This window comes from Triturus cristatus, chromosome 1_1 (genome assembly GCF_964204655.1).
Source record: "Triturus cristatus chromosome 1_1, aTriCri1.1, whole genome shotgun sequence".
In the NCBI taxonomy this organism is placed as follows: Eukaryota; Metazoa; Chordata; class Amphibia; order Caudata; family Salamandridae; genus Triturus; species Triturus cristatus.
Window position 1 is genome coordinate 113095989 of NC_140579.1, and position 14817 is coordinate 113110805.

Genomic DNA, 14817 nt, shown 5'->3' on the forward strand with positions numbered 1-14817 from the left:
GTATACTCTTTGTCCCGCCGGGCCCAAATGATGGAGGAGAATTTTCTTCCGTCGTGTACTCGTGAACTGTGCCTCACCCTCTTCTTCTAGTGCTGAGAGGTAGTTTAAGAAATACCTTTTCCAGTCCTCCCACGGCATCTCGGGTTCCCCGGCTTTTGCCAAGAAGGGCACTGGGTTCGTCAGCGAGAAGGTCTGAGAGCTCATCTTCTCTCTGTCGCTGGCGCGCCTTCTTCTAGGAGTGGAATTGTCTGGTGTCTCTGCCTCTTGGGCGTCCCTCCGTGTGGCTTCCACTGACCTCCTCCAGGATGCAGGACACCTCCCCTTCCGGGGATTAAGGGCTGGTTCGCACTTCCCTCTTCGGGCGGCGTGGGGACTTTTGACACGAGCCCTCCTGGCAGGGTGACCGGCGCCAGGTATAGTTGGTGCGCTGTGTCTCCGACTCGCTGCACAAGGGTGCACTCCCCGCTGCTCTGCCGCGCTCCCGTCTTCATGCACGTGGTGTGTCCTGCCGGGTTCACTACTTCCCACGTGGGCTGGGTCCGGAGTGCGTGTCACTCCCTCACCACCTCGTCGCCATTGTAAAGTTGGTGAGTATGTGTGTGAACCTGATGGCAAGGAATACTCTCACGCCTTAATTCTGTGCACGCTTCTTTATTTCTCGTACATATGCGGGAGCGCCGGAGCGGAGCTCCGTACTGTTTGGAATCGGCGCGCTTCTGCCGATAAAATGGCCGCTACCGGAAGTCCGCTGACATCACACGCAGTGTGCGCCTGCAGACTAGACCGCTACACCACAGAGGTGACATTCTTTTCTCGAGTACAGCGTAGTTTTGTTAAAAATTGTAAAATTTTGTTTTCATGCATTTCTTTATTCACTGTTCTGTGTTACGCTGCCATCTAGTGACAGTTTCTCAAATTACGAGCTTGAGGTTCCATGGTCAATGTCTCACTATTCAGTATTTTATGCCAGAATGTCTTATTTATATTATAGTTTTCAAGTTTCAGCGTCCACATTTCACAAATTAAGTTTTTCTTATGTTGGGGACGTGCTAGTTCTCTTTACAGTGAATATCTGCACATTACTCTCTCTTACATGAAGGATGGTCATGGGTTTTGGTGCATGTTCTTTTTCAAAAAAGTGTCACACGTGGCCCCTACACAGGGATGAACCCTTACACAAGGTAAGTTTTACGAATTTATGTTACACGGGGTATCCCTGCATGCTTAAGACGGCTTGGACAGCACAAGTTTATGTTGCAGGGTTTTCATCCTGCCTTACTCCTCACATTGGAGAGCTTTCACGTTTTATTTCACAGGTTGTCCCTTAGTTGCTAGTGGGGGCAGGAGATTGGGTGTAAGTCCCTTTTGCCCTCATGACATTATTCTTTACATGGTGAATTATTTCTAACTTACTGGTTGTCCCTTTTGGTCGGTGGGGGCAGGACATTGGGTTTTAGTCCCTCTAGTCCACATTTACGTACACGTTGTCCCCTGTTTTGGGTGGGGGCAGGACGTTGGGTACTAGTCCCTTCTGTCCACATTGACTATACTCCTTACATGGAGATATTACATATTTACGTTTCTATGTCTGCTCATTTTTTTTTCATTAGAGGAGGGGGATGGGTATTATTGTGTATCCGTCTTTCTCTTTTGTCTTCTGTTCCTTTCCCTCTCGTGATGCGTGTTTCCCGCCATCCCTGGGTCTGGACTCTAGATTCATCTTTATTAGTTCTTTTCCCCTTGCGATGCTGTTTTTTCCTCATCCCTGGGTTGTGAACTATTTATTCTTGCTGCAATTGTATGTTTATAGTTCAATGCTGTTTTTATCTTTGATGCTTTGTTTACATTACATCAATCTTCTGTCATTAGGGAAGAGGTATGTAGCATCCTGATGTTATGCATTGCCTCTCCCATGTTTCCCAGGCGGCTCAGCCTGCGTGAGTGTTCTGAGTGGAATGTTTGGTGAGTGGACCTTGAGTGGAATGCTTGGGTGACTGGATGAGGAGTGACAGTTGATGAATGGGGCTGAGCAGTTGTCAGGCTGCTCCCGGTGGGGTTTACCATGACTTATACCTGGACTTATTCTGCCTGTGTACCTGCTTACCTGATACCTGAATAAACCCACGTTGACATCATCACTCCAGTGTGGTCTCCTGATTACTACAGAATGGAACATTCCAAACTGTCTCTAAAGTCGGAAAGGGGTGACATTCCAGGAATGGTAGGGCCTTACAGCAATTCTGTTTTTCTTTGCAAAGATTCTGAGGGATTAAAGGTCATGTGAAATGAAACCAGATCACTCTGAAAGAATTGATCTTCATTTTGAGATATAGAGGGATGTTTGTTTAAGATAATTAAGGATCGTAAAGTTAACGGCTCAAGGTATGTATAAAAATAAAGCTGTTTTAGAAAGACAATTGGCAGAGCAACGGCTTAAGGCAAGATTAAGAGTTATGCTAGAGATATGTGCTGACAAGGTATGTAATATACATAGACATTCATAGGTCAAGTGTGATGTTAACATTGTTGATGCCAAAGCATTATTAAAGGACATTTTGAAACAGGCATGAAGATGCGAGAAGAGCATTTAAAACCATAGATATTACCAAGTGATTTATCAGGTAAGGAAACATTTAGAAAGTTGCTGCACATTGGACTGATGATACCTGCCATACATGATTTCTAAAGTAATTGCACGTTTTCTCTCTGTTCCAGATCTCCTTCCCTACTGTACCCTCGCCATCTCCCCCCCCCCACCCTGGCCTACTGAACAATTGCACCAGAGCAAGGGTTGCCAGAAGTTGGCTTCGGATGGTTCTGCTCATAAGGATTTCGTAACATGACACACCCATACATGCACACACAAGCATATATACTTTGCACACATAAGAACGTCTGACACGCACATTCTTCACACATATACAAATTTCACTCACTAAGAACCTGATTACAAATTCCGTGGTTCATCGAACCGCCGAACCCGTGGTGCGTGGTGGAGATGCAGTTGTGGTCAGGGACCGCCGCACCAGTGGTCCAACTACCGTGTTACAACTACGGCAGTACGACCTCCATTGCACCATCGCAACCGCCAGGGATCCGTGATCCGTGGCGTGACAGAGTGAGGCCGCAATATGCTTGGCAGAGTCACAGCAGCCCTGCCAAGCATATTACGAACTCCCTCACTGCCAGCGGTCTCATGGCGGTGTTCAGGCCATGAAACTGCTGGCGGTGAGGAAACTAAGGGGGCCCTGGAGGGCCCCCTTGTGCCTCAGGCAATCGGGATGGAAGCAGGGGGCACATAATGTGCCCCATGTCTGCATGCACGCCCAGTTCCTGCACAGCATGAACTTTACAGTCCATGCCTTGCAGGAATTTGCTTTGGCGTTCCCATTGTGGTGCCTTTTTCACAGGCACCGCCGTGGGAACACCAAAGCACCACCCACCAGACAACGAGGAAACTCGTAATCTGGCAGACGTATGGCAGTCGAGTTTGGCAGTGCGGGGCGGTGGCGTGACGCCCTGCTTCAGCACCACCAAACTCATTATCAGGCCCTAAATCTTCACATATGATCTTCACACACATTCTTCATACACATACAGGCTATGCACACATGTTTCACACACACATTATTATTATTATTATTATTTAAAATCTTATATAGCGCGCAGCTACCCTTGGGCATCCCGGCGCTTCCAGACAAACATCCGATGGTAATGGGGGACAGAGTTGACGCATTATCCGGGGAACAAATAGGTTTTAAGACCTTTGCGGAAACGCAATGTACAGGGCTCAGCGCGTAGTTTTAGAGGAAGCGAGTTCCAAAGCTTTGCCGTGTTAAATGAGAATCTTCTCCCGCCTGTGCGGGCCTTTTTAACTCTAGGAACTAGCAAGAGATATTTCCTCTCTGATCGCAGTGTTCTACTTGCTTTGTATGACGTAACTAGGTTTTTTAAAATGAGGGGGCCTTTCCCTGAGAGGATTTTATGGGCAATGCAAAGTGCCTTAAAAGTCACTCTCTCCCGCACAGGGAGCCAATGCAATGCCTTCAATGCCGGTTTCGCTGATTGCGTCCTCGGAATGTCCATAAGCAGCCTTGCCGCTGCGTTTTGGACCTGTTGAAGGGTCTTGAAGGTAGATTCAGGGGCGCCCAAGAAAATAGCGTTGCTATAATCTAGTCTAGATGTTATAAGACCCTGAATCAACAGCTTCCTCGATGTTAACGGAAGAAGAGGAAGGATTTTCCGAGCCGACCTAAGCAAAGCATAGCACACTCCTGCTGTTTTCTTGGCTTGAGTGCGAAATGACGATTTTGATGTCATAAGGGGAAACTACATCCTCCAGGGGGGGCATATAAACATTAAATAGTGTAGGGCTCAACGAGGAGCCCTGTGGCACACCACACTGGAGGGGAATTGATTTGGATCTCTCCGAGCCATCCCAAACCTGGTAAGTTCGATCCGAGAGAAAAGATCTCAACCACTGCAGAGCCACCCCAGACACCCCTACCTCAGCCAGCCGTTGAATCAACAACTGATGGCTCACGGTGTCAAACGCTGCGCTGAGGTCCAGGAGGATCACTGCCACTGATCCTCCTGAGTCCAGGATTCGTCTGGATTCGTCCACGACCGCCACGAGGGCCGTGTCGGTGCCCTGACCTGGGCGAAATCCAGTTTGAGAAGGCCGAAGGAGTCCATTCAACTCCAAAAAGGCTGACAGCTGTTTGTTGGCCAACCGTTCAGCAATTTTGCCGAGACCCGGCAGCAACGAGATGGGCCTAAAGTTCGACAGGACAGTAGGATCCAGATTGGGTTTTTTTAACAGGGCCTTAACAACAGCCATTTTCCAGGTGGGTGGCACCAAACCCTGGATAAAAGAGGCGTTCATTAGGTCTGTCACGGGAGCTGCAATGGTGGCTGTTACCTGTTTAAGGAACTTCATGGGAACCGGGTCCATGGGGGAACCACTTTTAATCGAAGATAGAGTTTTGGCAACATCGCTCACTGATGCTGGGCCAAAGGTGTCGAGGTCGAGAACGCACTCTCTGGCCTGAGTTCCCCCGATCTGCTTGCCATAGTCCTGAGATAGCCTGGGCTGGGGCAGGGAGTTTAAGATCTTCTCAATTTTTGTGTGAAAGAACTCCGCTAGTTCCGTGCTTTTTTGTTTATCGTGCATAGCAGCCGGCTCCGGAACTTTGAGCAGTTCTCTAAGCACTTTGAAACTCTCCCTGGAAGAACTAGAAGCAGATTTGATACGGTCTTCAAAGAATCGGGCTTTCGCGAGTCGCAGAGCAGACTTATAGCCCCTCATTGCAGCGCGATATTCTTCTCTCCTATGGACTTCCCAGTTCTTCCTCCATATCCTCTCCATCCTTTTACATCCTTTCCTGAGGGTGCGCAGTTCAACAGAGTACCATGGAGCCGAACCAACTCGTTTCTCCCTCTTTTGAACTCTCTTTTTAGGAATCAGAGTGTCCAGGGAAGCGGATAGCCAGTTGTTAACATTGGCATCGGCCTTGACTGGGTCCGACTCAGACGGAGGGAGCGTGTCTTCCAGTTTAGAGGTCCAGTCATCAACCGATAATCTGGACCAGGCTCTATCCACTAGGAAGGTCTGTTTGGTGCTTGTAGATAGTGGGTCAATTTGCCAGAAAACTGGAACCAAAAAATGGTCTGACCATGGGAGGGGAAGGGCAGGCTTAGCTGTAAGGCGAGGAATGTTCGAGAACATCGGGTCGAGTAGGTGTCCCTTTTCGTGAGTGGGCCCAGAGTTAATTAGGTTCAACTCACACTCTTTTAAAACGCTCTGGAGATCCAGAGCCGTTTGATCAGTGGGCTCGTTGAAGTGCAGATTGAGGTCACCCAACACCATGAAATTAGCCGTAGATGTAGCCAGGCTCGTCACTGATTCAACAAGGGAACTCACAAAATTACCCAGTGCGCCCGGGGGCCGATAAATCAACAGGCCTGATATCGACACTGTCGGGGATATCCTGAGAGCGAAATGGCAGCTCTCACAATCCGAGAGTTGGCCATTCTGTGCCCTACAAACGAACAGGTTCCTATAAACAATGGCGAGGCCGCCCCCTCGCCCCTCTGGTCTGTCTACCTGACAGATAAGGTAGCCCGTCGGAAGGGCCTCCACAATGTCTGCATCGGAACTGGGGGTTAACCACGTTTCCGTTAGAAACAAAACGTCTAGGGCAGAGTCTTGGATAAGTAGATTGACATAATTCATACACACACGCATTGTTCACACACATATTCTATATACACACACACACATTCAATCTTCACAAACATTCTGGCAGGGACAATGCAATGTACAGAGGCTTTACAGTGAAATCTCACCTGTAGTGGGGCTGTGGTCTGATCATGCGTGTCTTTTTTGCCTGCAAACAAACAGGGTTTTACAGTTACAACTCCAGTCATACAGTCTCCAATCTTTTTTTACATGCCTAATTATAAATTGGGGTGTGCACAAATTGTGTAATTTGTTTTTGTGTAATTATACAAAATTACGTGGAATTACTTGTATTTAAGCAAAATGTAAATCCATAGTTCTGTGCTAGATTTTAGAGCAAAATGCATCCTTGCACCACTTTGTCACAAGGACGTATTTAAACAAAAGCACTGCAAACAACAAACGCTCACCTTCTATTGTTCCCATGCATTAGCGGTCATTTTTTTTATCGTGAATGGCATTAAATTACACATACTGCAAAATGGTATAATTTTCCCAGGTTAAATAATACATTTCAGCTAGGTGTGACCACCTTTGATTTGTTAGGAGGCCTGAAGTGTCAAAGTAACATCTGTCCAGAACTTTATTTATCCAAGTTACTTCATTTCATGAGGTCTGTTATCTTCCTCCCTCTACTAACATCTTGATCCTCTTTTCTACAGTAGGGCTGCATCCAGGAAGCTTCTAACACTACGGAGATAGTGGGAAACGTTTGTGGGGATGGAAAAACCTTGCAGCAGTGAGAGGCGAAGCAAATGCAGCTGGGGCACAATGAGCACTAGCTGAGCAGAGAGTCATGCCAGGCTATTCCCAAAGCTAGCTTACACTTGTGATTAATTTACACATATAATTTACTCTTACATTTATACATTACTTTGCTAGATTTGGCAATTACCAAAATCAGAGTGCAAAGTTATTCAAAAGTGTAGACTTACATGTCTCCACCCCCTAAAAAAGGGTGTGGAGCCAATTCTACAAGCATAGGTAATTACTGCTGAGAAAGAAACAACATTAAGTTTAGCACCACACATGGCCAACCTCCCATAGAAAATAATTGAGACGGGGACTTAAAATTCAAACACATGTGTAATAATATCAAATCAAATTATTTAAAGGAGTCAAACATATAAACAAATGTAATTTAATGTTTAACAGCACATACAAATAAAGCATAAGTATTATTTAATTAAAGAATCTTTTTTAAATTTTTTGATTAAAAATAATGAAAGACTAAATTTTATTAAAATATAATTAAATTACTTTAAAATAATTCTGTACATTGCTTTTAATAATTGTTCATGCATAATTTTTTTTTAAAATTAGGTGAAAAATATTTTTCGCAATGTAAACTTCAGAAAAATATTTTTTATTAAATGTAATATATGTAAATTAAGTTAGCAGTGCTATGGAATTTTTATTTTCTTCTGCATTTAAAAAAAATACATATTTATATTCAACATAAACATATGTCTACTAATTTATTATAAAGTTTAATAAACTTTTTAAATTTTCACTATACTTTCCACTTTAGCATAGGAAGACCTCCATCCTATGGTAATGTGTGTGGAAAAGTTTATTTCACTCAAAAACTATAGTAAAAATACTTTTATGGTAAATATGAATGCCAATTAATTTATATATTAAATAAAAATGCAACAGGACTATTAGCTTAATTTTGAATGAAAATACTTATTTTCATAAACTGATAAGTTGATGTCTGATGCTGCATTGGGAAAAAATATTGAAGCTGATATTTGAATGATTATTCATGCTGAGTTTGGGAAACCTATTTCTGGTTGGGGCTCCTTGGAGACAGGTCACCAGAAAGGATTGTTATGGCTGTTATGTCATGATTCATATGTAAATATTTGACCATCTATATATAGGGGTGGGCGGTAAACTCTGCTCCACTGGCGAAGTTCGCTGAGTTTTGCCTCAGTTTGTCAAAAACTCCACCAACCACCAGGTGGCTGAGTATACCGCCCACCTTACTTGGAAACGCTCATTGATATCAATTCAGGCTTCACGTACTCTGTGGTTTATTGTGCCATTATGTCTTTTTAGGTGAAGGTTTTCCCTCGAAATATAAAAATAGCAATCATACATAAAACCAACAAGGCTGACATGCCACATGTAGCTCCTCCATGGCTCACTTTATAATCTCACAAACAGCCCGGACTGGCCGTCTTCATAATCACAGTTCAGTCTAACATTGGGGCACCAGGACTCTGTGCTTGAAAATTGCAGCTTGGGTGTGCATATTACCTGCTCAGCTGTTGCTCACTTCACCCTCAAAGGTTAGTTCTATAGTAAACGCACAAATGACATAGCATCCTTATTAGCAATGTTTATGATGCGTGTGAGAAAGATGAACATGTTTCTCAAAGAGTCATTACCTCCTCCTTCGTTTTCCCCTAATTAATTACTTAATGAAGCCGCCGCACCTCATGCACACACCCTCTTCCCAAAGTTAAAACCCCTTCTGCCCCCACATGACCTCCTGTTTAAGTTGTGTCTTCGCAGACACCCAGGAGGTCGTGACTCTGTCGGGCTGCAGGGTTATGTATTTTGGTATTTTCCTGATCTGGTTTGATGTGGGGAGGATTGTTCCTTCACCCAGGCTGTGTTCAACTATTCATCCTGCTGCATGCCGAGTCGGCTTGAGCGGTGGCATTCTGCTCCATTTGGGCGTTTATTAATCACAAAACGGTCGAGGCATACATAGGTATCCGTTACACATGCAATTGCAAAGTCAAAGTAAATGTAAATTCAAAAAGTCCACAAATAGATCCAGGATGTAATTCGATTTTCATTATTTATTTTTCTTTCTTGTAATTTCCAAATGACATTACATAGACATAACAGCCGACACGTGTTTCGTCCATCCGGACTTTTTCAAGGCTGTGAACAAATAGATACAAACACACCAATTACAAAACACATACATATACTATTAAATATTATTTTAATGATTAAAACTGAAAAAACAGCATAAAAATCTAATGTTTAAAAAGACTGATCCACATGAACTCATATTATAACAATTCATCCAGTCTTGACACTCGATTGTCATAAGGGGCTAGTGTCATCCTATTCATCTAAAAAAAGGTTTAGATACCTGATGCCGAGATTTGGCATGAAAAGTATAGAGCCACCACCAAAATGAAACATCCTGGTCTTATTGGGGTTCAAGTCTTACGCATAATTCCATAGTGCCACCAAGTGTTCACATGGTCAACACCCACAACTGACTTTCTTGAAACAAATGTTTCCTCATGTATTAGGTTGATATGAAGTATCGTCCCTCCTGTTCTTACTGATGGATTCGTATTATTAGATACATCCGAAAATCATTTACAATGGATATTGTTCCTACGACCTGTACAATTCTTCCATTCGTTGTTGATCGTTTAACGGTTAGACAATCACCGTTCGCAGCAGGTAATGATACACCTGTGTATTCAAAGACCCATAGTATAAGGCAAAAATAAATATACATTTCCTCCTTCTCAAATTGATGACCATATTCAAGGTTAGAAACAACATTGATGGTGCAATCATTAAATAGTTACAATTGTGAGATCACTAGATGCACCAACCGCCCATTTTTAATTAATCCTCATGTTGGTATTTCAATGGTTGTAGGCAGCGAGTTAAATGTCAATACAAAATGTCTAGTCACCAAGAATCACGTCTTGGTACCCACCATAGCAAAAAGATTACTGTCAGCCCTGTTGCTATTTTAACATAAGTCGTGTGGATCCTTAAATGAGTCCACAAAGACCCCTATATCAAACATTGTACTATTATTTATATTTTTAAGACATGCATCTTAATCCACGATTTTCCTAAATATTTATTTGTCTCTCCCTTAAAAATGATGATTTCCAAGGTGACAAGGTTGTTGGCCTTGTCCTTCTATCTTGCAACAATTTATATAGAAGTTTATAGTGTCGTACCTCCCCAGTCCTGATAAGATTTTAAGTCTTTACATACTTTAGTCGGCCCTTTTCTAAGTAATCTAAATCTTTGGTTACACTTTGTATTATCTCCCTAAACATTGCGATATTTTTGACAGATGAAAAAACGTGTAACATTAACCTACAATGTCGGTCCTCATTTTGAAACCACTCTTAAATATAATTCCCACTTTTTTTAACAGTACTCTGTTTCCTCAATATGCTGGATAAGAACAACAACCCATCCCCAGTCTCGGAAGTCCAAACTGCACCGGCCCCTATTCGCGTCACCCTCTTAAGATAATCTTCGCTCTGCTTCGTAATATATATTGGCCTCCGTTGCTACAGATACAACAGTATCCCCATACCTGACAGCTGAGTCGATAGCAGCATCCGCACTTTCTCACGTTCGTACCGGTACTCGGCCTATAGTCTGTTTCACTGTTTTTATCGGGACAGGAACCGGCGTGGTAACGTGATACACCATAGAAAGCGAAAGCGGACAGAAACGTAAACATCTAACGTTAAACATTGCGCCATCTTGGAAGGTTACACACTGTATGAATATACCAAGTGTGATCTGAATATTCTTTTTTTCTACTTAACAGGGACAAACAACAATATATTTTTAACAAGTAATGAAAGAGCAGCAAGTTTATACTATTCTCCCCTCACAGGTAAACGAATAACCGTAGGGCTTAAATGGAAATCTACTCGTTCCATGAGTTGTGTTTGAAAAAAATATATTCACGAGCAAGGGTGATAATTTGCGGACATATTTAAAAAAGAGTTTCTCAAAGAAAGTGTGCCAATGCTACTAAGAATCGTTAGGATTATTATAAAAATGGCAATGAATATCTAATATTCATTGCGTGAAAGAGGAGGATCGGTTAGCAATGGGGAACATAGTCGTTTTCACTTGTCCAAATGTTAATGCCATATATCATGCGGAAAGAACCCTGCCCTCTTCTATGTTAGTTCGCTTGACTACAGAAAGGTATATAATTCCTTATCGATATTTAATCCCAACTCAGTGGCTCTGAGTCTGATTAGCCATTTGCTTTCCAGCTGTCTCAATGCCAGTGTATGGTTACCACCTCGTTTTGACATTTTTAGACTTTCGACGCCGTGAAACTGAATATTAATTTTGCCCTCCAGTGTGTGCATCTGATTGTAATGTACCGCCAGCGGATAGTCCCAGTTTTTATTTCTGATCGCTCGGACATGCTCCTGAATGCGTTCCTTCAAGGGGCGTATGGTGCTGCCTATATATATTTTACCGCAGCAGCATTCAATACAATATACAACATACTTAGAATTACATGTCATGAAATCGCGAATCCTGTATGTTTTCAAAGTGTTGTATTCAAAGAATACCAATTTATTTTTGGCTAAGTGGCAAATGCTGCATTGTCCACATCTATGGAAACCGTTGGGCGATGCTGGCAACCAAGTGGTGGTAGTTATTGGTTTTAGGTAGCTATGGCACAGAGTTTGTTTTAATGTCTTACCCCTACTGTGGATGATGGTAGCTTTTTGGGAGATGGTCTCTTTAATGGTACTGTCCATCTTAAGGATGTGCCAGTGCTTGTTGAGGATGCGATAAAAATCTGGTGTAACCGCACTATAAGGGACTACCAATGATGGTCCTCTGCCCCTTTTTTCCTTTTTCTTTTTTTGTTGTCCTTGTTGGGTGTTAACTAGTAGGTTAGATCTTTTAACCTTCGCTAGTTTATCCTTGGCAGCGGTCAGGACCTGGTTAGAATAACCCCGGTCTTTAAACCTCCTTTCCAATTTGTCAAGTTCCTCCAAGAAAATATTGTCCATGCTACAATTTCTTCTTGTTCTGATCATCTCCCCGTAGGGGATTGATTTTATCTGTGCTGGTGGGTGTGCGCTGGTCGCGTGCAGCACAGAATTGCAAGCTGTCTCTTTTCGGAAAATCTTAGATCTGATTTTTTGTCCTGTTACATATAGTGTAGTATCCAAAAAGTTAATACTATTGGTATCATAATGATGTGTAAACCGTATATTAAAAGAATTATCATTTAAATATGTGATGAAATCTAGTAAGCATGTTTCAGTTCCAGACCAGAATAATAGAACATCATCTATGTATCTGGTCCAAAGGATGATGTTATCGCTATACTTATTAGGGCATTCCCTCCAAACATGTATGAGTTCATAATGACCCATATATAGATTTGCAAAAGAGGGTGAAAATTTTTCACCCATTGCCACGCCCATTTTTTGTCTGTACCACTTAGTCTCATGTAGAAAAAAATTGTTATCTAGAACCAAGGATATTAGCTCCATAAGCATGTTGTTATGTTCATATAGAGTGGCAGCTCTTGTATCCAAAAAATACTGGATTGCTTCTAGGCCCTTATCTCTAGGTATACATGTATACAAAGAGCTGACATCCAAGGTGACCAGAAAATGGCCATTTGTCCAATCAAAGTCCTCTATTTTACATAGCAAGTCCTTCGTGTCCTTAAGGAAAGCTGGTAGGTTTTGTACCAGAGGCTGCAGAAAGATGTCAATAAATTCCGACAACTTTTCCGTGGGAGACCCGATGCCAGCTATGATTGGTCTTCCTGGGGGAAAATTTCCCTCTTTGTGTACCTTAGGTAGTATGTATAGACAGGCTGCAGTGGGTGTGGGATTAAACAAATATTTTTGTTCTATATCTGACAATTGTCCCTCACTGTTCCAAAAGTGTAGTTTGCTTTCAATCAAGTTGGTTACCATGCTCATTGGATTAGAGACAACCTCCTCATAAGATAAGTGATCCAGCAGTTGTCTATCAATCTCTGCAATGTAATCACATCTGTTCATAAGGACTATATTTCCGCCCTTATCAGCTTCCTTAATCACTAAATTGGAGTTTTGTGCGATTCCATTTAGAGCCTCCCTCTCTTCTTTACTTATATTATGTTTTACTTTTTTCAAATTTTTCTGATAGTCATCTTCTAGTTTGTATAGTTCATGTGTGACTTTTTCAGAAAAGATATCGATTACATTGTCTGGTGATAGGTGTGGTGTGAAACGTGATTTCTGTTTAAGTCCACTATTTACCTCAGTTTGTGTGTTCAACTCCAGATCTACTAATATTTCCCTAATAGTAGGGTCAGGTGTCTCCATTTGTTCTAAAGAAAGGAGTAGTTGTATGTTTTTTGCATCCCCCACCGTTATTTCACATGGTGTGTTAACGTGATGTTGTTCTGCCCCATTCTCATTTTTGTTAGCAAAAAACTTTTTAAGCTTCAAATTCCTAACAAATCTGTACAAGCCAATATGATATTTAGTAAAATCAGGTAGGGAAGCAGGACAAAAACCCAAACCTCTGCTCAAGATTTTTATTTCATTGTCATTTAACACATAATCAGAAAGATTAATCACATTGACATTATTGCTGCCATCATCCTGTATAACATTTATTTCTGTACTGTTCTGGACGCAGATCTTGTCGTCATTCTTTCCTTGCCCTTGCTTCCCCCTTTGTCCTCTTTTTTGCCCTCTTCTTGTCTTTTTGAGTTTGGGCCCACATTTTGTACTCTCTGTCTGCTCCCTTTTCTGAACCTCTCCATCTCTAAAAAAAAGGAGTTGGATTGCCCCTTGTTAGTACTGGTTGATGGTTCTTCTGAGCAGTTGGACTCCTCACTCGTAATGCTTGTGATGCTGGAAAGGTCGGTATCACTAGATGTACCTTTATTTAAGGTTTCAGTCTCAGGTCTACTAGTTCTCTCTTGTTGGATATTAATATTCAAGTTGTCAAATTTGCTAGCATAAGTAAAAACTCGACCAGACCGATAGTCATTATCATCGCGCTTCAATTTGCGCATCTTTTTATCTTTAATGTATACATTATACATCTTTTTATCTTTAATGTATACATTATACATTAAAGATAAAAAGATGCGCAAATTGAAGCGCGATGATAATGACTATCAGTCTGGTCGAGTTTTTACTTATGCTAGCAAATTTGACAACTTGAATATTAATATCCAACAAGAGAGAACTAGTAGACCTGAGACTGAAACCTTAAATAAAGGTACATCTAGTGATACCGACCTTTCCAGCATCACAAGCATTACGAGTGAGGAGTCCAACTGCTCAGAAGAACCATCAACCAGTACTAACAAGGGGCAATCCAACTCCTTTTTTTTTAGAGATGGAGAGGTTCAGAAAAGGGAGCAGACAGAGAGTACAAAATGTGGGCCCAAACTCAAAAAGACAAGAAGAGGGCAAAAAAGAGGACAAAGGGGGAAGCAAGGGCAAGGAAAGAATGACGACAAGATCTGCGTCCAGAACAGTACAGAAATAAATGTTATACAGGATGATGGCAGCAATAATGTCAATGTGATTAATCTTTCTGATTATGTGTTAAATGACAATGAAATAAAAATCTTGAGCAGAGGTTTGGGTTTTTGTCCTGCTTCCCTACCTGATTTTACTAAATATCATATTGGCTTGTACAGATTTGTTAGGAATTTGAAGCTTAAAAAGTTTTTTGCTAACAAAAATGAGAATGGGGCAGAACAACATCACGTTAACACACCATGTGAAATAACGGTGGGGGATGCAAAAAACATACAACTACTCCTTTCTTTAGAA

The 14817-nt window shown here is 42.1% G+C and overlaps 1 protein-coding gene across 1 annotated transcript in view; it reads right to left on the reverse strand.

Annotated features, from left to right (window-relative positions):
- The window catches only part of LOC146869695 (cytotoxic T-lymphocyte protein 4-like), a 73234-nt gene that overhangs the window by 19872 nt on the left and 38545 nt on the right, over positions 1-14817 (reverse strand). Inside the window, exon 4 of the mRNA XM_085612115.1 lies at positions 6349-6389. Within this exon, the coding sequence (XP_085468241.1) occupies positions 6349-6389 (41 nt within the window). The remainder of the gene's footprint in view (positions 1-6348; positions 6390-14817) is intronic.